This window comes from Phyllostomus discolor, chromosome 1 (assembly GCF_004126475.2).
Source record: "Phyllostomus discolor isolate MPI-MPIP mPhyDis1 chromosome 1, mPhyDis1.pri.v3, whole genome shotgun sequence".
NCBI classification, from domain to species: Eukaryota; Metazoa; Chordata; class Mammalia; order Chiroptera; family Phyllostomidae; genus Phyllostomus; species Phyllostomus discolor.
In genome coordinates, this window is record NC_040903.2 from 171,916,651 (window position 1) to 171,942,026 (window position 25,376).

The following is a 25,376-nucleotide window of genomic DNA, read 5'->3' on the forward strand; positions in this document are numbered from 1 at the left end:
AGTGGAGGAAATGACTGATAATTGGAGGTAGATAAACTTAACTCTGCCAGCAAAGACGGCACTAAAGCCAAAGCCCTCAATCCAGCGTCTCTAATCCCATAAAGTTTGGAAGAGACCAAGGTAACAAACAAGTAAGGAAATTCTACAAAGTAATTTTCTTCTATGCTGGACTGACAGGCCTAAAGGGTGAGAGTAGAAAGCTTCAGAAGAAAAGGTTTCTGATTTTGACCCTGTATGATTCTCAGTAATAAACTAGAAACATTTTTGGATGAGCATACATGGCTGAAGAGTCAAACACATACGTTTCAAAGCTACTCTCGAAGGATATTTTAGGTGCCTTAAAAGGGTAAATACTAGATCAAAATTTGTCTCATAATTTTTACTAATGACCCAGAAGGTAGAAATAGAAGTAAATCCATTAAATTAGGAAATAACACCAAGATAAGCAGAGTTGGAGGCATCTCAAAAAATATAATAGAAAAAGAAATGTTTGCTAAATTATAAAAAAAAAAACAAGTTAGTATATTTATTAATAAAAATCAAGTGGTCCTGGCATACTAGGGAACAAGCCTGCCTAGGTCCAAGAATGGCTTTTAAAACACACACATTAAGAACCTACACAGTAAATGTAAGAAATATAGTGCTGATGTCCAATACCTGCAGTCAGAAATAATCTGTCTGAACTTTCACAGAGGTTTGGCTATTCCTTTCTTATGGCACTTAACTATATAAATCCCCAACCTGATTTGCAAACTCCTTTCTGATTTTCCTCATAGTAGGTGCTCAATAAATATTGACTTAATTGATTTAGGGTGCATATTATACTGAGGTAGAAACAACTATAAGACCTTTGTATTTTAGAAAACACTTCTCGGATCTTTTACATTACCTGATCCTCACAGCCTCCTGGTGAAGGAGGCAAGACATGTAGATTAAGCAAAGAAACTGAGGCTTAGAGGGGTTGAATGAACAATCTAAGAATACTATGTCAACCTAGTAAGTCAGGGGTGTCCAACTCATTTTCACCAGGGGCCACATCAACCTCGCAGTTGCCTTTAAAGGGCCGAAATAATTTTAGGACTGTATAAACGTAACTACTCCTTAGCTGTTAAGGAGCTAAAATTACACTTGGCCCTTTGAAGGCAACTGCGAAGCTGATGTGGCCCCTGGTGAAAATGAGTTGGACATCCCTATAGTAAGTGGTAGAGCCAGGCCTCAGATCTGATGCCAATGCTGTGTTCAGAACATCACACTATCCCCTCCACCAAAAAAAAAAAAAAAAAAGCAAAAAGGGTAAAGGGTTTTAATTCAGAAGATTATTCTATCTCCCTTGAAGGAAAAATGCCATATAAGAATTAGACTCAGCATTAAGGGCCCTGTGTAGCTGGTGGATTCACTTCTGGTTTCTGTATTTTAACAGTGTGAAGAAATTCAAAAACCAAAAGGGTAACTAAAATCAGTGCAACTAACAAGAAAATAACCAGAAAGTTGGATGGTCAAGGTTTATATCAGTATAGTACCACAGCAGAACACATACAAGCAGGAGCTAACACTGCAAAATGGCAGTGTTAGTACTTTTCAAAAATTTGCATTTTTCCAAAAATAAAAGACAAAAATTCACAAGTTATGATTTAGGACCCCCTAGGACCATAAAGATATTTAAACCCTAATCTCTTCTCACTGGTACATGAAAAATTTAAAGCCTGATGTTACATAATTAATTTGTGGCAGTGCTAAGAATAAAGACCTGTGTCTCCTGACTCCCTGGTCAATGTTCCTAAAATAAAACATAGAAATTAATCCAAAACTGTGATTATAAACAAAAAATAAACCAACAAACAAAAATGTCATGCCCTAGAATATGAAACAAGTTCTGTATACTGTAAAATAATGAAAAAAATAATATGTAGTGCTTTGTATTTATTTTTAAGATTTCCTTTATGTATCTATAACATAAACATCAATTTAAAAGTATCAAAATATTTAAACATTCATTTTCCACAGAAGTAAACTAAATGACTCATTAGTTTTTTAAAGAATAAATGAAGTTATTTTACTAACTAATGTTTTAGTAAATACCTAAGGAAACATTGTAGCAATTCATTTCTGTTGAATGTAATTCAACCCAAATTAACCTATGAACTCCTTTTAATAGGAGTTCAGAGCTACTTTGTCTTGGAAAGGGAGAGTGCGAGAGGGGGAGGAAACAATTAACTCTTACTCTTTCCATTTCCCTACTGAAACAAGAAGTCTGGGCAAAGAAAGCTGGAAATCTGCCATGTGACCACTGAACTTTCCCCTTTTCAAGTGTACTTCAGGGATCTCATAGCAGTGTGCCAAAGCAGAAAGGTTATCAAAATACCAACTTCCAGTTTTATTTCTAAAAAGGGGGTAAATTTAAAATTTTTGATGCTATTTAAATCTGTGGAAAGGTGTTTTCAATTTAAATTTTTAAGCATTGCTTTAATTGGTGATGACTGAGCCTAAACATATACATTACAATATTGAACTTTTTGTTATTTATTTTACATGCTATAGACAAGTTAATAAGAAACATGGACTTCACTACATAAAGTGTTGGCTGGGAGGACAGGACTAAAAAAATTCCTTTACAGGTTTAAAAATACCTAGATGTGCCATGTTTTGTGTGTCAAGGTAAAAAGAAACAAAGAGGCCTGCTTTTTCTTGCTCCCTACAGCCACCTATTAAGATAGTGTAATATATAGATTTGGATTTTCAAACATCACCAAAAGACTGCAATTTATCTTCATTTATCCTGTCACATTTCATGACAGTGCCCTTTCTTCACCAGTACTTAGGGAACAACATGACAGAAAGATACATTATTTGACTACCATTTCTTACTGTAAAAGCAGAGCAAGTAGCAGTGTGACTTATCTAATGAAGAAGAAGCACACGCTACTCTGAACTTGTTCAAATCACAAAAGTTTAAAGCCAGAAAAGATTACCCTGAATAACCCTCTCACTTATATAAAGAAGCCAGTGATCATTGTTCAGTAACTTGCCAAAAGCCACACACTTAGGCAGCATCGAAGATGGAATTAGATCCCAGGTTTCCTCCTTCCATGTGCTGCTCTGCTCCAACAATAACTGGCAGGTGAGGTGAAGGACAGTCTGGTAATCAATCAGCACAGGCTCAGCCTGGTTTGCAGAGCTACAAACTTTGAGGGCACTCCACCTGGCACCTACTCTTGGTCACTACAGCCACACCAGACATCCAACACATCAAGGCCTCTAAGGAACATTCTACTGGTCAAATGGAAATAAGAGAAACAAAATTCTGAATGGAGGATTTTCCTGACTTTACACAGTAAATCATTTTGAAAAATCAAATTGACAAAGGTTCTACATAACAAACAATACTATTTAAATCAAATTGCAAAAGATCTGATGTTTCAACATACCTTTACAAATATTTGTTACTCTTAAAACAATTATATCCTGAACACGCCTCAAACCGCCAAAGGCTGTGCAATACTGTCTAGATAAACCTTCCTACCTGCATAGGCAGCAATATACCCACAAGACACTTTTCTAAAACTTTGAAAACCTGGCTTACAAAGTAATTGGCAAGTAATAAAAGTATTTTAAGTGTAAATTTAAATGCAAATAGGTTGGTTTTGTTTAAGAAATCTGGGAAATAAGAAATGTTTACCTACATGGTGTTGACTTTACACAAAATTATCACACTACAGACTATGAAAAACCTACAGTCCAAAGTCTAGAAGAAACATACTCATGAAAATAATGTAGAACAAAACAGGCTGTTTTCCCTCACTCAGTTAGGTTTGTTTAGTATCGCTATTTCTATCAGTATTAACAATTTAACGATTATAATTACAAAGGGTTTTCACACTTTTATCTCACAGTGTTTTCTCCATATCACAGCCATTTCACAGATAAGGAAACTGACAGTTAAAGAATGCTTCTCCAATTTAAAGACAATATCCACATAATACTTCCTGATTCTACACATTCAGGTAATTTCTCCATCCCTCTCACTCTGCAGCTTTTCATTTATTGTGGATTTCAGTGTGAAATATACATGTATGTGTATATATATGTATCTGTATATATATGCATAGATATGAATGTATATACAGCACAATCTTTTTCATTTTGATTCTTAAAACTACTTCCTGATTTCATCCAAGCAAAGATTATGCCTTTTTGACACTGTATCTTTCAGTCACTTCTTAAGACATTTGTTTCTTAGTTATAAATTTCATGAAATACATGTCAAGTCCTTATTTACTTCTTTTACACTTTGGTCAGCACCTTTATGGTCTTCTATAAATGCAAAAACAATCTCAGTATTTTCCTTAGACTAGGGTTTCTCAACAAACATTTTGGGCTGGATAATTCTTTGTCCTGGGGTCTACCCACTAGACACCAGTAGCACACTTCCACCCCTTATTGTGACGATCAAAAATGTCTCAGACATTGCCTAATTCACCTGAGGGGGCAAAGTCATCCCTGGATGAAAATCACTGCCTTAGCCTAGTCAAATACCCCAGTGAAGAAGTATCAACTTAGTTCACCATTTGGAATAGTAAGGTCACCTACGTGAAATTCAACAGGTTGAATTCTTCCCTTTCTCAAGGTGTGAAAATTTAACAAGAAAAAAAAAACGGAAAAGCCAAACCTTATAGCATGCATATAAACCATATTTGCTAAAGCAAATAGTTTTCAAATAAGATTATGTAAAAATTCCCATTCTTTATAAAATTTGTCTATACCATGGATATATAAAGATCAGCAATTTTATTAAATTGACTTAATATTCCCACTTGTTTACCATAAAAAGTCTAAATTTCTGCAAGGATATTTTCAAAGACTAGAAATAGCCAAGTCACATATTTTAACTTTCTACTTTAATGGGGCAGTTGTGTTATAAATAAAATATTCTGAGCAATAATGGTAAAAGTTCATGACTTCGAACTTCCTTTATAACAACCACAAAAATAAAAGGCAGCAAAACATTACAGAAGGGGACTCATAGAGTTGAGGGAATCCCTGATTGGACTTCCATTGGACATAATTCCTGAAAAAAAAAGTTTTATTTGCTCAGGCCTATGATGAAGTTGATGTTGGCCACTGGCAGAATACCTTATTCTAAAAAGAAGATGAGATGGAAAAAAAGCCTTTTTTCATACATTTTGCCAAAAAAAAGATGGAGTAAATGAAATAAAATTATGGCATTTTAATTTCAGTTGTGAAAAAGTTCAAAATCCTCAAGCAGCCTACTTCAAATTTTCACAGTAAAAACATTTACATTGGAATTACAGAGCATTGACAGTGGAAGGACCCTCAGATGTTACCTACTCCAATCCCTAATTCTGAAGAAAAATAAAAAAGAAAATAAGAGTTGGTAGGGAGAGAATCTTCAAAATCATCAATAAACTTTATTTCTTTAAACAATGTTGTCTGAGGTAAATAGGGCACAATGTTATAACTGATTCTCAATCGTGATTATATATGAATGTCATATTACCTGGTATGATTTTTAAATTAAGATGAAGAAACTAAAGCCCAGTAAGGTAAATGGCTTGTCCAACACAACCTATAATCCAGGTTTCCTAAATGCCCAGTGCGTTTTCAGATTTCAAATAATGTTGACAAACTAGAAGGAATAATTTGTATTATTTCACAGTATATTGAAGAAATACTTAGTTCCTGCAGAAGGCACTGGACATCTAATTCCTTAAATGTCTCCTTCTTTACTTGAGGCATCTGAACAAAGTATGTACTGTTGGGCAAACCACACTGAACCAATCAAATGATCACTATTAAAAGCAGGCTGCTCCACACTTCAAGGTAGCACTCGACGGTTCTCTTAACAACACTGCCCCATATAAATGTATACCATTCACATAAGAAATTACGGTTGACCCTGGAAAAAGACAGGTTTAAAAAAAACGAGTGTAAGTGGACCCACTTAGTTCACTTTCAAGGGTCAGGGATGTTTTTTAAGGTAAAAAGAAACACAGGGAATAAATTTTAATACAAAAAGGGACCCAAAAGCGGAATTTATTTAAAAATATGTATTTATTCTTACATGTTTAAACTTCAGTCACCTTCAGCATACTCTCTCTCCATTTGATGCAATACACCTATCAAGACTTTTTTCATTGCTCTGAACAGTTTTTGAACTTGTTGACTTTGATGCCTTTTGTTGCTTCTTTCCTTTTTTGTTTCACCTCTTCCACATCAGCAAAATGTTTCCCTTTGAGGACTTTTTCATCAGGGAAACAAACAAACAAAAAAGTCACTTGGGGAGAGACCAGGTAAATAGCCAGGGTGGGGCATGCGGTCATGCTGTTTTCGATCAAAGACTGCTGAAGACTCAGCGTGGTGAGGGCCACTGTATTAGTAAAGCACCCATCAGGAAATGGGCAAATATGTTGAAAGGGTGACCCCAAAAAAAAACACTGAGGCTGAACCCAGCCTCTCACAACAAGGCCACCTGATTCTCTCATACAGAGGGGATCCTAGAACACTCGGATGGCCCTAAGGGGCCCGCCCCCCAGAAGATAATTCCAGGGGTTTTTTGAGTCCCCCTTCCTACACTGTATTTAATCCAATATAATGCTATCATTTCAACACAGAAAGTGATATTATTACATTCTTCCTCAGTATTTCAAAACTTGGTGTGTATTTTATACTTAGAGCACGTTTCAACAGCCACAGTCTATTCATTGACTGAATTAAGAGCCGTTCCATCCTTTTGAGCAATTCTTTTGATCCCCCTCCAAACTTGACAAAAATTCCCAAAAGTCTTTGGTAGAGCTAGAAAGTATCCATACCTATGTCCCCAAAGCTCGACGCATAATTAGTGCAAATATTTAAGAGAGTGCAAACATACTATTTACTGTCTGCTTCTATCCACATAACCCCTAACGACAGACACATTGGCTACATTCTTGGGCATGCACCTCATTAACGAGGCTTCCGGTCCTGGCTTTAATTCGTTTCTATCGCTCCAAAACAAAACTGAAACTCCTCTTCTTTTTCAGGGAAAAGTAAACCCGATGGGAAGAAATCACTTCCTCTGAGGCTGGCAGTATTAAAAACCAGAAGCCCTACCCACACGCCTTTCGCAATGGTCTTCCCTGCTCATCCCTTCCCAAACACTGCAATCCCAGAGGACGAAGCCAGCTCCAATCGCTATAAAATTTCAGCGAAGATAACTGCGAAACACAATTTTCTTTTTCCTTGATGCCACTTTATTTGAGTGTGTGTGACCACGCAACCATCCTCACTCCACGGGGTATAGCAGCAGAAAAGGTTTTTTTATGCTATGGAGCCAAAGAGCTCACGCTGAGGGCTGCGAGGGGACCCACCCCGCCAAGGTAGGCAGGGCGGGACAGGACAGGGGCTTGGGCTTCAGAAACCCGGCCAGCGCGAGCGGGACCCTGCCGATCTCCCCAGCCTGACCCCGTCACTCGAGACTTAGGAGAGGCAGAGGCAGGCACGGGCCTCTCGGCGCCTCGCACCTGCCGCCCAGCCAGAGGGCCCCGCCGACCGCCCTCCTCGGAGGCGGGGTCTCGGGCGGCTAGGGGAGCTGGGCCGGGGCTGGAGCCCGGGCGGGGATCCCGCAGCGCGGACCCGTTAGGCCGCTCCGGTAACCCACCGGCCGCGCCCTCTCGCTTACCGCCCCAGATCCCCAGCTTCAGCTGGGACTTGTTCAGGTTCTCCACATAGTCCCCCAGGAAGCGGTTCAGCAGATCCGCGACCACCGACTCCAACACCATGGTGGGGCTCAGGCGGCGGGAGAGGGAGGCGCCGGAACAGCCGGGTGCAGCGGTGGGCGGTGGTGAGCGCGGCGAATGACAGCCCCTCGGGCGCCGGCCCGCCCCGGCGCCGCGCGCGTGACCCGGCCTGTGCGCAGGCGCGTCGCCGTCGGGGACTCGGAGCTGCCCAGACCCGGCGCCAGTCTTCCATCCTCGTGCGGCTTTTTCCCCCCGGGCCAGTCTAGGGCGGGCGGAGGGGCAGCAGGGAAACCGGTTTGGGGCCTGCCTTGGCGGTTGTACCCGGGTGCTTGTACTAGTGCCTGTACTAGAGAAAAAGGATTTTTACTAGTGGAAGGGAGGCAGGAGTGACTGAGCACAGGGATAGCTCTGTGGCCGCTCTGCTAGCTCGCCCCCGCCTTCTGTTGCTGTCAGTCCGTGGACGGGGCTGGGCGCTTCCCAGATCTGAGCAAACACCTCTTCAGGCGGGGAATGAGAGTTTCTGCACACTTGTTCTGCTACAGATGAACCCAGCCTAGAGCAAGGTCCTCTCTTCCCTATGCTGCTTTAAAACACACTTTTAACTATTTAAAAGTGGGAGGCGCAGGAACAGCCGCACCATGAGGTGGCAGATAGAATAGGAACTGAATATGCATTTTGTTCTTAACTCATTCTTTTATTCCCTCTGTTTGATTCGCTCTTAATTAATTCAGAACCACTCCTTAGTTATCTGCCTCATTAAGAAAATAAAGAACAAAATGTGGTACTTCCTTTTTTTAGCTTACATGTGGGTTGCATAGGTGGGTTATTTACATATCACTTTCATGCTATCATTGAACTGTCTCTGATGTAGCAAGACATTGAAAGTAGGGTTTTTCTAATTCAAGAACTTTATGTTAGGGAAATTTAATTCTCTAGAGAACTGTACTTCTAAAATATATTTCAAAAAGCTGTGGAGGTACAGTAAACTAATAAACCTCAGAAATAGTAGGTTATTTGTAGTCCCTAGCATTTATTAAATGCTTTGCTACACATTACATCTGGGAAACTGTAACTTGCTAAACAACTCCTATAGGCTGAATGTGTCCTCCCAAAATTCATAAACTGAAATCCTACCTCCCAATATGATGATGTTAAGAATTGGGACATTTGGGAGGTCCTGATTGGGTGAGTGACTAGGCAGAACCCTCATGAATGGAAGGTGCCCTAACATGGAGACCCCAGAGAGTTCCTTCCCCCATCTGCCATGTGAAAAGATGGGAAGAAGACCACCTTTTCAGAACCAGGAGGTGGGCCCTCACCACATTGAATTGGCTGGCACTCTGATCTTGGTCCTCCCAGCCTCCAGAACTGTGAGAGATAAATTTGCATTGTTTTCCAACCACCCAGTCTATGAAACTTTGTTATAGCAGCCTGAAAGGACTAAGACAGAACCAAACAGAAAATTTTCTTAAATTCAAAGTCTATTGGAGGAAAAAAAAAAGTCAAATGTCTATAATTGATATTATGTAAAATTGATATAAAAGAACCAATACTAACCAGTATTATCCATACCCACCTTTGTCCTCCACTTCTGCACACAGAAAATGAATTCTTCTTTTTTTACCTAATCTTTATTGTACTTTTTTTCCAGAAAATGAATTCTTAACCATTTGTTTTACCTTGAGAAAATACCTAGGAGCCGCTTTGCACTTCTTTCTTTCACCATCCACAACCTATTAACAGCCAAATCTGTCCATTTTGCTTTTGCCATATTTCCTAAATTCTCTTTATGTCTCACCTCGACCATGCAATCACAATCCAACTGGCTTTCTGGCCTTCAGTTTTTCCCTTCTTCATCCATGTGCACACTGGTGCTGAAGCTATTTTCCCAAAGCACAGGTGAGCTCGGGTTAGTCACCTGATCAAAAATACCCGATAACTTTACAGTGTTCAGAAAGCCCTTCTCAGTCTGTACCCAAGTTGTTCCTAGTCCACGCAGGCCCTTCAACAATCCCTTTCTCCTTGCACACTCCCACCAACTATGCCCTGAGGGGAATGCAAAAAAACAGAAGTTCTCATTGGGCTGGTCTCGTGCCTCATAAAAAGTTTAGAAACAATGTATGAATAACAAAGATGACATGAAAGATGCCATGGGCAGAATAAAAAGATCAAGTAAATGGAACAGAGGTGGGATCTGGTTGGAGAAGTGGGCAATACTCATCCTTTGACAATAATTCCTTGTACTTCTATGACACTATACTTTTGAAAGCATAAAGCATATGGGTGCATTTGTATGCATTTTTCCTTTTTTATTATCCTCAGTTATATGGCATGAGCTATCATGCCATTATGATACCAAGGTATGTCCTTTCATGTAATCATCACAAAGGATCTGTAAGATAAGTAATGCAGGTAGTAATATTCCCACTTTATAGGAAATTAAGGTCAGAAATATTAAGTGATTTACCCACAATTATATAGCAGGTGTTAATTTCCTCCAGCTCCCTGAGCACTACCACCCTTTTCTTGTTCAATAACTACAGTTAAATCACCAAAGATTACTTTGAAAGATTAATGACAGACCTGAAAAATCTCAGGGTGGGAAATACAGCTCAAAATTGTCACTACAAATAATGCAGTCACCATATAGTATTAAAAGCTTTTAAATTTTAATATTTTCCTTTTTAAGTATGTTTTGAAGGATTGATTATTATGTGTACCACAGTAATGCCCCAAATCTTCCCTACTTCTTTTTTTAAGTGTAATTATATATACAAACAAAGTTTATTATTGGCTTTCTCACAGATTTTTAAAAATTTTTATTGTATTGTTCCCATTACTATTTAGTCCCCTTGCACCACCCTCCCCCTGCAGTCACCGCACTGCTGTCCACGTGCAGTTCTCCTGGTTGCTCACTCCCTCTGCCCTCTAACATCTCTGCACTTAGCGGTCATAGCTCTCAGAGAACCTGCTCTCTGAGTCTGTCTCTGTGTTGCTTGTTAGTTCAGTTTGTTCATTAGATCCCACATATGAGTAAAATATGGTATTTGTCTTTCTCTGACTGGCTTTTTTCACTTAGCATAATCTTCTCTAGCTCTATCCATACTGCCGCAAAGGGTAAAACTCTCTTTTTTAGGGCTGAGTACTATAGAAAGCAGTATGGAGATACCTCAAAAAATTAAAAATGGATCTGCCTTTTGGTTCATAAGTCTCACTTCTGGGAATATTCTGAAGGAACCCAAAACACTAATTTGAAAGAACTTAAGCACTCCTATGTTCATTGCAGCATTATTTACAATAGCCAGGATATGGAAGCAGCCCAAGTGTCAATCCAAACGCATGGATAAAACAACCATGAGATAGTTACACAATGGAGTGATGCATGGGTCACCGGCCAGCAGTGATCATGGAACGCTGTGGATGGCTCGACGATATGCGAGAAAAAACATGCACAGAGACAGGCTAGTTTCTGTGGAGAAGTAGGGACGGAATGGCCACCCCCTCTAGTGGGGAGCCCGCCAATTTACAATCCAAACCTGCTTTTATTGGGCTCGTTTTGCATAATAATTCAGGTAAAGTATAGTACTCATTATGAGGAAGTAAGGAACCATAGAAAACAAGGAAGTCTGAGGGTCTATTTTGAGTCAGGGTCAAAAAGCTGTAAGACTTTGAGAATCAAACTAACTTCCTCCTTGGACCCTTCTCATTCATCTGAAAGCATTCTAAACAAAGGAGGTTTCACAGTAATTTACATGTTCTTTCTTAGGCCTGATCACCTGGGGAATCCGCCCTTTTCAGCACAGAGCTGCACCACCCTGTCACTGTTTCAGGCTTAGGTGGAGCAAGGGAACTAAGGCAACCAAGAGATAAGGAGATTTTCTCCCAGACGATGAGGACTCAGGCTATGTCAAAGCCAAGGAGCGAGGGTCCATCACCCTTTTGCTGCAGCCCCCAAAGTCCTTCTTTTGGGGGGCCTCCCATGTGATCATGCCTGTCTTAGATCGTTCCCCCCTTGGGGAATCTTACCCGTCTTTGGCTAACCGACCAAGGTTTGGGGTTGTTATGAATGAAGCAGTGCTCCTGCCAGGGAGATAAGCTTTTGTCTCCTTGCTGGCTTACAGTTCTAACGGCATTCCCTTAGCCTTAGCCTAGGTGGGGGTTACAGCTTCTGATACCAGGCAGGGCGGTTCCCATCAATGGAGCACCTCCCTAATTCTTGAAAAAGAAATTACAGTCCTTATCCAAAATAAACTATAACTAATGTCAAGAAACACCACTGTGTAGCTCAATACCCAAAGATCTATTTATGCTCACTTTGCAGAATTGGATACAGAGGTTATCTAAAGGAAAGGAACATTCCAATAATTATAGTTCTTAAATTAATTCTTGCTAAGAATAATGAGAGGGTCCTGCCTGACCAGTGTGGCTCAGGGGGCTGGGCATCATCCAGCAAAGCAAAAAGTAGCCAGTTCAATTCCCAGTCAGAGCACAAGCCTAGGTTGCAGGTTTGGGTCCTGGTCGGGCGCATAGGAGAGGCAACCAATTGATGATGTTTATTTCTCACATTGATGTTTCTCTTCCTCTCTTGCGACCTCCCTCCATCCCTTAAAAAAAAAAAAGAAGAAGAAGGGAAAAAAAGGCATTTGCAAAACTAACTGCAATGAGAGATCAAGCAATAAACACAGATGAGCAAAATAGTTTTTTTCTGTTAAAAACAAAAGTCAAAATTAGTGACACTTTAAACAGTCACAACTCTTTCTTAAAAACAGAAAAGTAAGATATGCACTGGCTGGTGTGACTCAGTGGCTTGAGTGCTGGCCTGTGAACTGAAAGGTCGCCAGTTTGAGTACCAGGCAGGCAGGGCACATGACTGTAGGCCAGGTCCCCAGTTAGGGGCATGCAAGAGGAAACTGACTGATACATCTCTCTCTACCTCTCTTTCTCCCTCCCTTCCCCCTCTCTCTAAAAAGTAAATTAAAAAAGTTTTTAAGAAATAGAAAAATAAAAAATTCTAACTTCCCCTTACCCATGCCCCATGCAAGTGTTAGAACAAGGGGAAAACAAGTATCATCTGGTTGATCCAACCCTCTTATTTGACAGATGGAGATGTTGAGTGGCAAGAGAGAATTAATGGACTTGCTTAAGTCCCACAAGTTAGTCCCACAAGTTAGTGACCATCAGAGCTAAAACCCAAGACTTCTGGTATGCATTCTTTCCATTACTCCATATTCCAGTGCTATTGAATGAGCTGGATAAATCACAATACCAGTATTTTATTGGGTTGTAAACTTTCTCCTACTTGTTTCCCTTGGCATCCAACCTCCTACATATTATTTTTTAAGTCTGTTTTAAATATTCAGTTTGTTCCTACTCCAAGAGCACCTTTGCCCTTGATGGTTGGTGATCTATTTATGCTCACTTCACAGAAGTGTTTGCGGCTCCATCACTGGATGTCCCCATGGCTATAGCTAGGAGCTCAGAATGACCACAATCTTCCTCCAAATAGATCTGCATGTTCCAGGCACAGGGCCTCATCCTTTTACACCATCCTCCCAGCACCACACGGCTTGTGCTTCCAAATGGGGTCACAGAGACCAGCCATGCAAGGGTACGTCTCTGCTGTTTTTAAGAAATCTTACACAGGAAATACTTCTAAAGTGTTATTGAAACAGTGAATTGTTAACAAAAACAAAGCAAGTCTGCTTTGTTTGGCCAAGAAGATAATTGTTTTTCAAGGAATCTATGTGTGAATCAGCTAATCCCTGGCCAAGCAAACCTGTATAACAATAACTGGTAACTGTTAGCTAGCACTCACTGTGCAAGAGGCATTTCAGGCATTTTTGATCCTCATGACAATCTCATGTGATAAGTATTACCTCCATTATACAATGTGGGCTCAAAGAGGTTAATTAACTTTCCCACAGTCCTATAACTAAAAAGTTGCATGACAGATTTGAACTTAGGGCAGATTCACTCCGAAGTATATATTTCTTCACCCCTACATCATTTCTCAGGTCCTGACGCTTTTTCCTTTCTCCCATCACCACATAGGCTTTCTTAGCAACTCTCAGCCACCTTCTCAGATTGTGAGTCTCACCATTTTGACCAAGGGCTCTCTGGGCTCTCATGTGTAGAGCTAACAGCACAATTGCCTGAAAGGTAGTCAAAACACATGCATGTGACTTACAAGTATATAACTTGGTAATTATTCTCCCACAGATTTAGCACTGGTTCCAGAATTTTGACCAGGAATGGAGCTGATATAAAGACCTTAAGTAGCTAGTCAAGGTCATGGTAAACCCAGGGACTCACCAAACCTGCCCCCTAGACTAAATATATAAGTAAATTCAATAGTCTCTTCTCATTCCTGCCTTTGCCATATGGAATTCAAATGTTTCACCCTCACCATTTCATTCCTCGTCTGACAGATGTACATAGCCAATGTGATCTTGGACAGCCTGGGTCACCTGCCTAGTATGGTGGCTGGAACCCAGGAAGCATTTAGTAAATATTGCTTTGAATGAATAATTGAATTAATGAATTTTTGCCCTCTTCAGTAACAATAATAAATATCTGACACTATGTATGTCAGGGTCTCTATGCTAAATTCTTTATATGCATTGTCTTATTATATATTCATACAACTCTATAGGTAGGTTGGGATGATGATGGTGGGTCTCTTATAAGGTCACTAATCCCATTACCTCCGAAAGGCTCCACCTCCTAATCTTACCCTTAATACTGTGGCTTAGAAAGGTTAAGTAACTTGTTCAAGCTCACATAGAGAGCAACCATTCTAGAATCAAAACCAGATTTGATTTCAGACCCTGTTTTCTTAATCACTACATTCTACAACTTCCCTTCTATTTTTATTAATAATTAAGATCACTGCTTCTATGTATTTAGCACTTACCATGTCCCAAACACAATGCTAAGTATTTCACAGATTAGATTTATTTACTGCCCCAAACAACTCATTTATGTTCACTAGTATGTATCATTTCCTCCATTTCCCATTATGATGTGAACTTGGATAACTTACTAAGAATAATCATAATTTGCAGGATTTATGTGACAATTCTAGAGACTTACGTAAGTCATCATACTGCCTGTGTATGTATGTATATCCTGTAAATAAAAACGCACGATCCCATCCTTAAATCCCCTTTGCATGAATTCAATTTATTAAAAATTACTTGGATACAGGAACAAATATAAAGGACACATGGACAAAAACTAGGGGGGGTGGAAATGGGAGACAGGTGGGGAGGGATGGGTGGGTGGGCAGGAATGGGAATAAAAGGCAGAAAGCTGTACTTGAACAATGACTAAAATAAAATAAAATAAATTACTTGGAGAAGCAATTAATTGGCAAGGCAGTATCGTGGGCAAAGCTAGCATACACTGGGCTCAAAGAGGTTAACAAGATCTGAACAAAATGCTCCGGATCTCTTCTAACCTGAGCTAGCTGGAAGCAGCCCTCATACTGAATTAACACATGTAAGTTTCAAAAGGAAGGAAAAGGGTTTCAGATGGGCCCAACCTAGGAAAGCTGGATGTGGTCAGGGTGCCTGCAGAGTGCAGTTCCAACAGCCCAGTTGTGTTCAGGAACGTATTTTCCCAATCAAAAATCAGCACTCTGGGACTCCTGCATCAAAAAAGCAGGGACTGATGGCCTGGCAGGGAACAGGAACAAGGACCTATAGGCCTCAAGTAGGTGGTGATTGTTTGAAAATAGAGGTATAAGATACATACAATCTTATAGGTAATCATTAATGTATACTAGATGATTTTTTACATAGTGATACACCGCTGTAACCCCACCCAGATCAAGATGTGGAATATTTCCAGCCACCCCATAAAGTTCCCATACCCAGAGTGATTTATAATCAACAAAGATAAATCACTTGAAATCAGAAAAGAAAACCAGAAAGCAAGTTAAGAAACTTTGAAAGCTGGGCACGTTAAGGCCCAGTTTGGGAGAGGGTATTAAGTAAAAATTAGACAAACCCTACTTTTATCTTCTCTTAGTTGTGGATGTAGAGTGCTGTGCATTCAGTCATTGCGTCCCTGGATCCTCACAATGACTCTGCAATATAGTAAAGATTTAGTCTTCTTTTGCACGTGAGGAAATAGAAACCTGTTCAGAATTTCTGAGGTAATCATCCCCACCCCAAGCAGGAGAGGAAAAGAACTGCATCTCTTGAATTTGCGCAGCGGATCCAGCCACGTGGCAGAAGGAACTCGGGTGGGGGAGGCCTGGAGTCAGGTTACCAAGCAGTGTCGCTCCAGCCCGCTCATTGGCGGGCGTTCCAGGCCCCAGGTATAAAGGCTCAGGCCGACTGTCCTTGTACTTTAGTACTGAACCCGGCCGCGCGCCCTTTGAATTTCCCAGAGGCTGCAGGCAGAACGGTGCGAGACCCTTCGGACGCTGGACCTCAGGTACATAACATGGGACCCAAAACCTTGCTTAACTCCCCTGTGATTCATTTGAGGTTCTTTGCACCTAAAAGGGGAAGCCAAGCCGAACGTCCTAGAGGGGGTAATTATTTTAATTCTCTCTGAAGATTAGTGCAATAATCCAAGGATTCAGGAAACAATTGCACAAGCAAAGCACCTCTTGGCAACGAGGACAGCAGGAGGCCAACATTTTGAGAATCTCCGCTTTAGGTCAGTTAGGATAAATCGAGATTAAAGCAATAAGCTCCTTAGTGTACAAGACTACGGAATGGAGACAGAATAAAAGAAAAAAGGTTGTTTTTCAGTTACTAAAACATAGTTTGCAATAGCAGCGGGGTTAGTGGGGGGGGGGGCGCAGTTTACCTAGTCCCGAGGGAGGCAGGAGAAGGCACCCCAAAAGTAGAAGAAAAGAAAGGAATTGCTGTGCCCTGGGAGTGGGGCTCATTCTGACAACCCTTGTGCGCTTGTAAATCGCAGGCAGATCAGCTCCAGCAGAGAGTCGCCCAGATCCAGCACCTGCCTCTTGATGTCGTGCCTGGAGCGGCTCCGTTTGGGCCCCCAGCGTATCCTGCGGGGCGGAAACTGGCGTCGCCAGGGTCGGGCCGGCGGAACCACTGCCAACACGCCTGCCAAGTGCGCAAACGTCCTCACCCCAGACAGCATCCCTGAGTTCTGCATACCCCCGAGACTCGCTCCCTGCCCCGCCCTGGCTGCAGTCCGAAACTCCTGGGTGAAAATAGCAGGGACTGACGACGGCGCCGGGCACACGGACTGGGACCCGCGCTCGCAGGCCGCGCTCTCGCTGCCTCACCTGCCCCGCACGCGCTCTGCCTACGGCTTCTGCGCGTTGCTGGAGAGCCCGCACACCCGCCGCAAGGAGTCGCTCTTCCTTGGGGACCCGGGAGCCGGAGTGCTCCTGCTGCAGCCCGCCGCCCCTCCCGCGCCCCGCCCCCGGGCCCACACCTACCACTGCAGCGGGGGAGGAGACGCCCCCCTCCTGCCCTATGGTCGAGCCCCAGACACCACCCCTGCGGCTCCCGGCTGTCCCCGCCCGTCCCACAGTACGCGTGCTCGACGTCCACTTGGCCACCGCCTCCTGCGCGCCTCCGAAAGACTGCTCAACAGCGCGCTGAAGACCTCGAGGGGTCACGACCTGGCCTGCGCCCGCTCTTTGTCCAGGGGGGATGAGGCTGAGAATAAGAAGCGCGGCGCCGACTCGGGGTCGCCGGCCTGGACCCTCTCCGCCGCCCCTCCATTGTCTCCCAGCCCGCGGCCGGAGCGCCTAGAAGCCGAGGGCACCGTGGCTCTGGGTCGCGCCGGCGGCGCTCTGAGCCTGGCTGCCGAGTACAGTCCGGCCAGCGGGCGCCTCCGCCTCCGCCTGCTCCGTCCAGTGGGCCCGGCAGGAGGAGCCGCCGAGCCCCGCGCCGCCGGCTGCCGCGTCAGCCTGGTCCTGCAGCCACCCGGCAGGACTCGCCAGCAGCGCAACTCCGTGAGGCGCGGAAGCCGAAAGGCCGTCTTCGGCTAGGACTTCTGCTTCAAGGGACTCTCTGAGAAGAAGGGCAGTGGCCAGGGCGAGTTGCTGCTGGGCTCCCTCCTGCTGCCCTGAGGGCGCCCAGGCCTGAGGCTCTGCCCGCAGGGTGCTTTCTGCCTGCTGGGTACTCTCGGACACTGACAGCCGCTTTTTTCAAAATAAATGTCATTTATTCTACGGAAGCCTTCAAGTGTAATATCGGCCGAGATTATACTGCATTAATTATCACTGAAAAGGATGTTACATTTTGTGTAGATACATTCAGAATTCTTTTTAACAAATGGTATGGTGTTCTGCAGTAGGGTTTTTAAATGCAGATAGCTGATTAATTGCATTTCATTTGTTCCCTACGGTCATATTGGGAGATACATGAGATCTTAAAACCAGAGGGTTTCTTGATGGTCTGTTTGCTTCAATCTCTTCCCCATGCCATTTGCTCATTCCACAACATCCCCTGAAACCATCTTAGAGAACTTACTACTTTTGAAGCATTGTTTAAGACCCTAGATAAGAACTTGAGGCCAAGAGAGGTGAAGTGACTTCTCCAAGTTCAACAGAGAATTAGTTGGAATTCTAAGCTGATACTATTAGCAACATCTTGTTAGAACAGCATTGGAGGAATTAAAACCATTTTCGTATTCTAAACTTAAATAACATAATAGTTTACAAGTATTAACTTGTAATTCTTAAAAGCCCCCTTAAGAATTAGGCATTGCAAAAAAGAAGAAGAAGAAGTAGGCATGGCAATCTCCTTCTAGGATGAGGGATTGAGGCACCAAATGAACAGCAGAGTCAGGATCTGCACCTGCTCAATCAATATTGTACTGATCACTGTAAGTAATACTGCAGTGTCTCAAGGGCTCACCTCACTAGTGTTGTGAGAATGCAGCTTATGTCTAACATTGTGAATGCTCATGTTGGGGTCTCCTCGCATTCCTCACCCTCCGATGTACAAGCAAGTCAGTCAAATGAGTAATTCATCTCATGATAATGACTTCACACATTGAGATGAGCTGAGTCTAATATTCTGAAGAGAAAACTACTTGGCCTCCAAAGGGAAAGGGGTGCCAGTCTTATTGGCACCACGTATGCTAACATGTCAGGGCAAGAAGTCAAGAGTGTACACACAACAGTGTTCTACCTCTGGCTTTTGATAATAATAATAGGTTTAGTTTGTTTTGAAGGGTGATTTTCCTTCACATTCACTGCCAGCCAGGCATATTTTTTCCTTTCTTAGGCATATAGGAGGAAAAATGTCCTAAGTGAAAATATTTAAATGTGTGGTGTGGTATATGACTACATTATCAGGCTTGGTGCAGAAATGGTTTCTGCTTTCATTAAACTGTTTACAGTTTTATCCATTGGTGCTCGTGAAAAATGCTATTTAGAGAATATCCATTGCAGTCACAACTCAGGTACAGACTGACAATGGGTTATTGTGCTGGGTATCACAATACATGTGAAGAATAACTGTGAATTCATTAACTGTCAAAATCAGCCACATCCAGAAGCTAGGAGGGGTTGACCAAATGAGTGGTGACACAGCAGCTGTTGAGACCTGTCACGTGCTCCTCTGTCCGCGAAGTCACCATTTTCAGGGGCCTTCAAGGCAACAATTATTATTTTTTTTTTTTTTTACATTTTATTTATTTATTTTTAGGGAGGGAGGGGGGAGAGAGAGAGAGAGAGAGAGAGAAACATCAATGTGCGGCTGCTGGGGGTTATGACCTGCAACCCAGGAATGTACCCTAGCTGGGAATCGAACCTGGGACACTTTGGTTCCCAGCCCGTGCTCAATCCACTGAGCTACGCCAGCCAGGGCTAACAATTATTTTTTAAAATCATTAACCTTCCTGATTTTAGAACTTTAGTTGAGTAAGTAATACTGACTCCGCATATATAATACTTTAAAAGGGAGATAAATGGAGAGTGAAAACTACTTGGCTATATATAAGATGATTCTTAGGTTTTATTTTTCTGCAAATAAAGATACTTTGGTGGCTTAATTAGTAAAATCTTACTCCAGAAAACATTACAATCACTATTGTCACTAGATTACATACAAATAATACTTTGGGGACAGAAGTGTGGTGTCATTAAGAAGGTAAATCAGTGCATTTCAGGGACTAAAATTTTCCATGAAATAACAGTGGGTATTTCCAAACAGATTTCCGCTTACATCATCAAGTTATGGTTGGTCAAATAATGTAAAAGCCTAAACAATGCAATTAAAAAATGACTAAAATAGAATCATAAACAATAAAACAGTGGAATTTTAAAGTGGAAAAAAAACAGTAAGAATCATTTTGTGCAAATCTATGCACCAAAGAAAAGGACCAGAGATGCAAATTGTACCTCAAATCACAATTAGTAAAAGAGATGGGACTGGAACCAATTCTATTCTCATTTTGCTTTTCAATCTTGGATCACTAGTTTCATAATAAAAGGAGAAACATTTGTACATACATTATTTTATATCACTGAACTAATCTGAATTTTTTGCATTTAAGAAATCTTTGCTGTATAAATTTTTTGTGTGTAATAACAGCAGTCTTTTGGGTGGGGGGGGCGGACATACTTATATTTGGTTTGTGCTTTTCTGCCCTCTAGTGGATTCCTCATGTGTTTTGCAAGTGGGTCTGTTTCCTGAGTATTAGACCATCTCCACTGAATATTAAGACCAATCTAATACCAGAACCCAGTAACCTTGAAGATGTGTGCCAGCATCAGATTGTAGTGAAGATTTATATCACAAAATAACTAAATACAGCCACTTGAGTGTAGATGGTGCCAAAAATATTTGTATTAAAAAAGAAAATAGAAGAAAAACTTTTCCCGGTAGTAATGAAGCTGGGAGGGTGTGGCAACAGCACATAGTTTGCAGGAAACTCTGTTAAGAGTTGTCATGTTTCTCATTGGGCTTTAGACACGTGCGTCTTCTCCACAAATGAGAGGGCACAGAATTGCCTCTTGAATATGAGCATATGCAAAGAAAAACAGTCTGGCAACATATCAGTTTTAAAAGCATTACTTAAGTATGAATTAAAAACTAAAGTCAACAGCTTTGGCATTTGGTTTTGCAAGATAATGCATTCTACACCTAAAATGTTAGCTTTAATGTGGCTCAAACATGGCTAGAAGATTACTTCTTTAGAATCTAATTTTCTTTTACACACACTTCAACAGGTAATAAACATTTTCCCCAAGACTTAGGTCAAAATACTATTTTTGGTAAAGATGCTTAAAGATGTTAAAAGACAAAGCAAAAAGTGGGTACCAAGGGGTCTCTATAATGTTAAAGCAATAATATATGGTATGTGGGTACAATATAATCTGATATGAGCACACATCTTTAAGATCATTGAGTTCTGGCATTAGATATGCCTACATGTAGATTTTTTGTTATTTATGCTCCTTGGTGGTCTCTTAGTTTCCTATATCTGTTCTCTGGTAACCAACTCTTTCATTTATTCCATTCTTTCTTCTCCTCCTGGTTTTCCAATTACTGACAAGCTATACCTGTTGAAATTATCTCACAGTTCTTGGGTGTTCTGTTCTGGGCGAGTTTCTTCATTATTTTTTCTCCTTACATTTCAATTTGCAAAGTTTCTATGGACATATCATAATTCTCCCTGATTCTTTCTTTGCCTGTATCCAGTCTATTGGTGAACCCATCAGAATCTTCCTGTGTTTCTGATAAAGGATTTCAATTCTAGCATTTCTTTTTGATTTCTTCCCCGTCTCTCCATTTATATTACCAACCTGCTCTTGCATGTTTTCTACTTTTCCACTGGAGCCCTTAACATATTAATCATAGTTATTATAAATTCCCTGTTTATCATTTCAAAATCTCTATCATATCTGAGTCTGGTTCTAAATCTTTGTTTTGTCTCTTCAGACTACTTTCTCCTGCCTTTTAACATGCCTTATAATGTTTTATTGAAAGTTGGACATGAAAGACTGGATAATAGTAACTGAGATAAATAGGCAGTCAGTGTCAGAGTTTATATTTATTTGGCAGAGTTTGCTGTGTAAACTCTACTTGCTGTAGCCGTGGGTGTCTGAGGCTTCAATTTCCTGTAGTGTCCTTGTTTTTGTTTTATCTGTAGTCTTTGGGTTTCCATAAGAATACCTTCTTAAACAAAGTATCTGTCTTGCAGCTTTCCCAGCCTTTATCCACTGACACAATATCAGAGCCCTGATGGTACGGTAGTAGACACTGGAGAGGGGAGGCAGTCTACAATCCTATGGTTAGATCCCAGTCTTTCCATGGGCCTTTGTCCCTGGGCTGTGACCTTTACTTTTTTTTTTTTTTTTTTTACTTTTTCTTCTTTAGTCGAGATGGGAAGAATAAATGGGTTAGTGTTGGGTTGCCCTTCTCCCCAAGTCAACAAGGTTTAGGTACAATATTTTTCCCTGTAAAGTAGTTTTTTGTTATGGAGAATGCACTAAGAGTATTTCAAAATGATCACTACTAAGGTTTTTGCTAGCTCTTCACCATGAGAACCTGGTGGAGTTCCTGGAGATAAAACCCATAAAAAAATATGCTACCCACCCCATCCACAATGTCTATGAAATGGCTTTAAAGTTCAATAAGAGTCACTGAGTTTCTTTCCCCAAACCATTTATTTTGTCATTTAAAACCAATACAAAGAGAAAAAACACATGAACATGAACAATATTGTGGTGATTGAGAGGGGAAGTGGGGTGGAGATGGAGAGGGGTTTGGGGGGAATACATAGTAATGAAAAAATACAATAAAAGTGATGTAAAAATAAAAAAATAAAATTACAAAAAATAAAGCCAATGCATATAAAAGAGATCTATCTTGGCACAGAATCAAATTTTGTGAGTCTGTTAAAGGATATAACAATTGTATCATTAGAGAAAAGTCTGAATGGAGATGGGGCTTGCAGATACCTGCTTTTTCTCTAGCTAGGCTAATGAAGATCACCTGTGGTAAGGAGCCCACACTCTCTCCTTTCCTTCCTGTATCACCCTGCAGCTGGTGAGCATAAATATGAGCTCTTTAGGGACATCAGAGCTAGAACACTGCGGCAGAGCCAGTTTCTATCAGTCATTAATCAGAAAGCCACTTCATCTGCAAACCTGGCATTGACTAATGGGCCCTGGGTACTGTCTAGCATCTCTACTAGTGTTGGTTGTTAGTAAATTCATGTTTTAAGAAGCATTTATATTCCAACTTAGAGAGATGTGCGTTCCAGATCTCAGTTGTTATTTCTAGCTGTGTCTCTGGGTCTTATTAAATAGTCTGTTTAAATGTCTTCTTTTTCATTAGTAGAGAGGCAGTAATATTACCTACAGCATGGGATTTTTGTGAGAATTAAAGGAGATAATGTATTCAAAGTCATCAGCACAATCCCTATTATGTAGAACCAGTCAATAAATTTTAGTTCTATTTTTGGCTTCTTCATAATGGATGTTAATAGATGATATTACTGGACTCCCCCTCCGAGCTTCTAGACTGTCGATAGGTGCATAACCTGTAGCTGTAGTCCTATATCTAAGAGATTTAAAGGGTAAGATATACTTCAATGGATCATCTGAAAAACATGACAAAGTACATGTTAAGTGTACAAACACTTGTTAAGTGTTACAAATGATAGTGCTATAGACAAGGACTCTTAAAAAGATGGAATTGGGAAATGAGAAAGGTTCTGACATTAATGTCTTACTAATTTCAACACTATGCTAGAGATACACTAAGTATTAAATCACCTTATTCCACAGCTATGTGAGGAAGGACTTTATAAGTAAATACTGATGCTTAGAGAAAGCATGTGGTCCCACAGCTGGCAAAGGGGAAGATGATGATTTGGAACCATGGGCATAAGACGACAAAGCCTCTGCTAGACCTTGGGTTCCCAAGAGGTGGACTGGATTTGGTTCTCAAGAGAAAAGAGAGAATGGTAGACTTGGACAAAGGACTGTTTTGGATCCAAGATACATAAAATGTGTTCTGGAAACACTGCTTCTGTGGTCCCCAGCAGCTCCTGAGAGTATCTTTGGTGATCATATTGCCACCTGCTGGTAACTTTGACTTGCTGACTTCTTAGCCCAGAGAACTAAAATACAGGTACCATTGTGCCTTGAAACAATTAGAAGACAGCAGCTCATCCTTTGTCAACAGTTATGATTTATTCACTCATAATATCACATGGTTCTTGAATAACACTATTTCCCCATCTTTTAAATATATTTTATGACATGATTAACTATATAACGAACAGCAGGTGAGACATATGAGCTTTTCTGAAGAGTGGATAAATCAAAGCTGTATGACTAGTTTTGAACCAGGACAGATATATTACTTTTTCTTTTATATAACACATCTCTAAGCCTGAGACTTTCTTTACTGGACCACAGTCCTAAAATTTGACAAATGTTTACCATATTCAAACATTTTAAAGCACTTCCAATATCAACTTAAATAAAGTAGAAAGTTCATGAAGGATAACAGAATTTAAAACAAGTCAACTTTCAAAAACATTGCTCAGTATCTTTCTTTTATAGACGAAAAAAGTGAGATCAGAGAGCGAAAGGGTGTTCCTGGATGACACTGGCGGTTAGTGGCATCTCTTCGCTCCCCAGCTGGGGCGCCTTCTGCTTTCATTGCCATAATACTAACTACACTGGTGGGCAGTTCATTTTCTGTATTATTAAAGAACATTTTGAAAAATTATCACCACCAAAACACAGCCATTCCCCTGCCACTTTGATTTAAATTATTTTTTGTCATTGTCCACTACTTACTTTCCAACCATTGTTTAGAAGTATACCTGTATTTACCTGGTTCCAATAATAGTATATATACATACAGACTTTTTTCTACTTTTTTAACGATTTTAATTTAAGAGTTGCTCATGTTTCTACTAGTCTTTGGTATCATTGTCCTTGAAGTATGTATATAATAATGTATATATTCCCTTATTTTTAGGGGTTTTTCACTCTTCCTGATTTATTTATTTTTCTTCTTTCGACTTTTTCCCTAAGAATCAATTCTAAGTGATAACATCACAGGACTAAAGGCTATAAACATTGCTCCAGCTCCTAATACATATTGACAAACTACCTTTTCTGGCTGGCTGTATTGTCTTTTCCCAAAGTGAAATGGAGAAAGGAAGGGCTGTGGGGGATGGGAAAGAAAATTTCTAATTTTAATGCTTGTGTTTAAAGAACGGAACCTGTTTATAGAGGGAACAGTTTTCCCAGGGGTAACATAGCAAGTGAAAAGGAATGAGGGTGGCTCGGTTGCTATGGTAAGTAAAACTATTATTGTTATGTATTAATGGGTATTAGAAACTCTTTTTAAAAAGGATTTTCTGGTTTGTGTTGCTATTGTGTGAGGACCTCCCCTCTCTCTCACGTCAGGGTCTGGTTTACACAACAGCCTTCAGAGAACAAAGATGCTGTTTACGTTGGGGGTTTAAAAATCTACTTCCTTTAATTACTGTTTTATTAAGTGCCCCCTTAAGTGCCTGGGGAGAGAACCAAGAACAACAATTAACTCCGACACCTCAAACTCTATATTAAATAATCTGAGGAAGATAAACTAATTCCATTGCAAATGGGATTTTAGACTCATGCTTTTTAAATCTAATTTTCATTGTGAATGTGACTGATGGATTTTT

General features: G+C 40.8%; 2 protein-coding genes across 5 annotated transcripts in view; one reads left to right on the forward strand and one right to left on the reverse strand.

The window, feature by feature from the left end:
* VPS13C (vacuolar protein sorting 13 homolog C) overlaps window positions 1-7,871 on the reverse strand; it is a 175,869-nt gene extending 167,998 nt beyond the window's left edge. For 2 of the 4 annotated variants that reach the window (XM_028507282.2, XM_028507286.2), the window contains exon 1: window positions 7,676-7,870. In XM_028507282.2, coding sequence (XP_028363083.1) covers window positions 7,676-7,775 — 100 coding nt within the window. In that variant the 5' untranslated portion in view covers window positions 7,776-7,870. Of the gene's footprint in view, window positions 1-7,675 lie in introns of all 4 variants that reach the window. The other 2 variants (XM_028507283.2, XM_028507285.2) reach the window with 2 other exon arrangements.
* Window positions 7,872-15,162: 7,291 nt separating this feature from the next.
* On the forward strand, window positions 15,163-17,799 carry C2CD4A (C2 calcium dependent domain containing 4A). The gene is given in 2 exon segments (XM_028506361.2): window positions 15,163-16,175; window positions 16,671-17,799. A coding segment is annotated over 1 exon segment (1,080 nt). The 5' UTR covers window positions 15,163-16,175; window positions 16,671-16,719.
* Window positions 17,800-25,376: the final 7,577 nt, after the last annotated feature.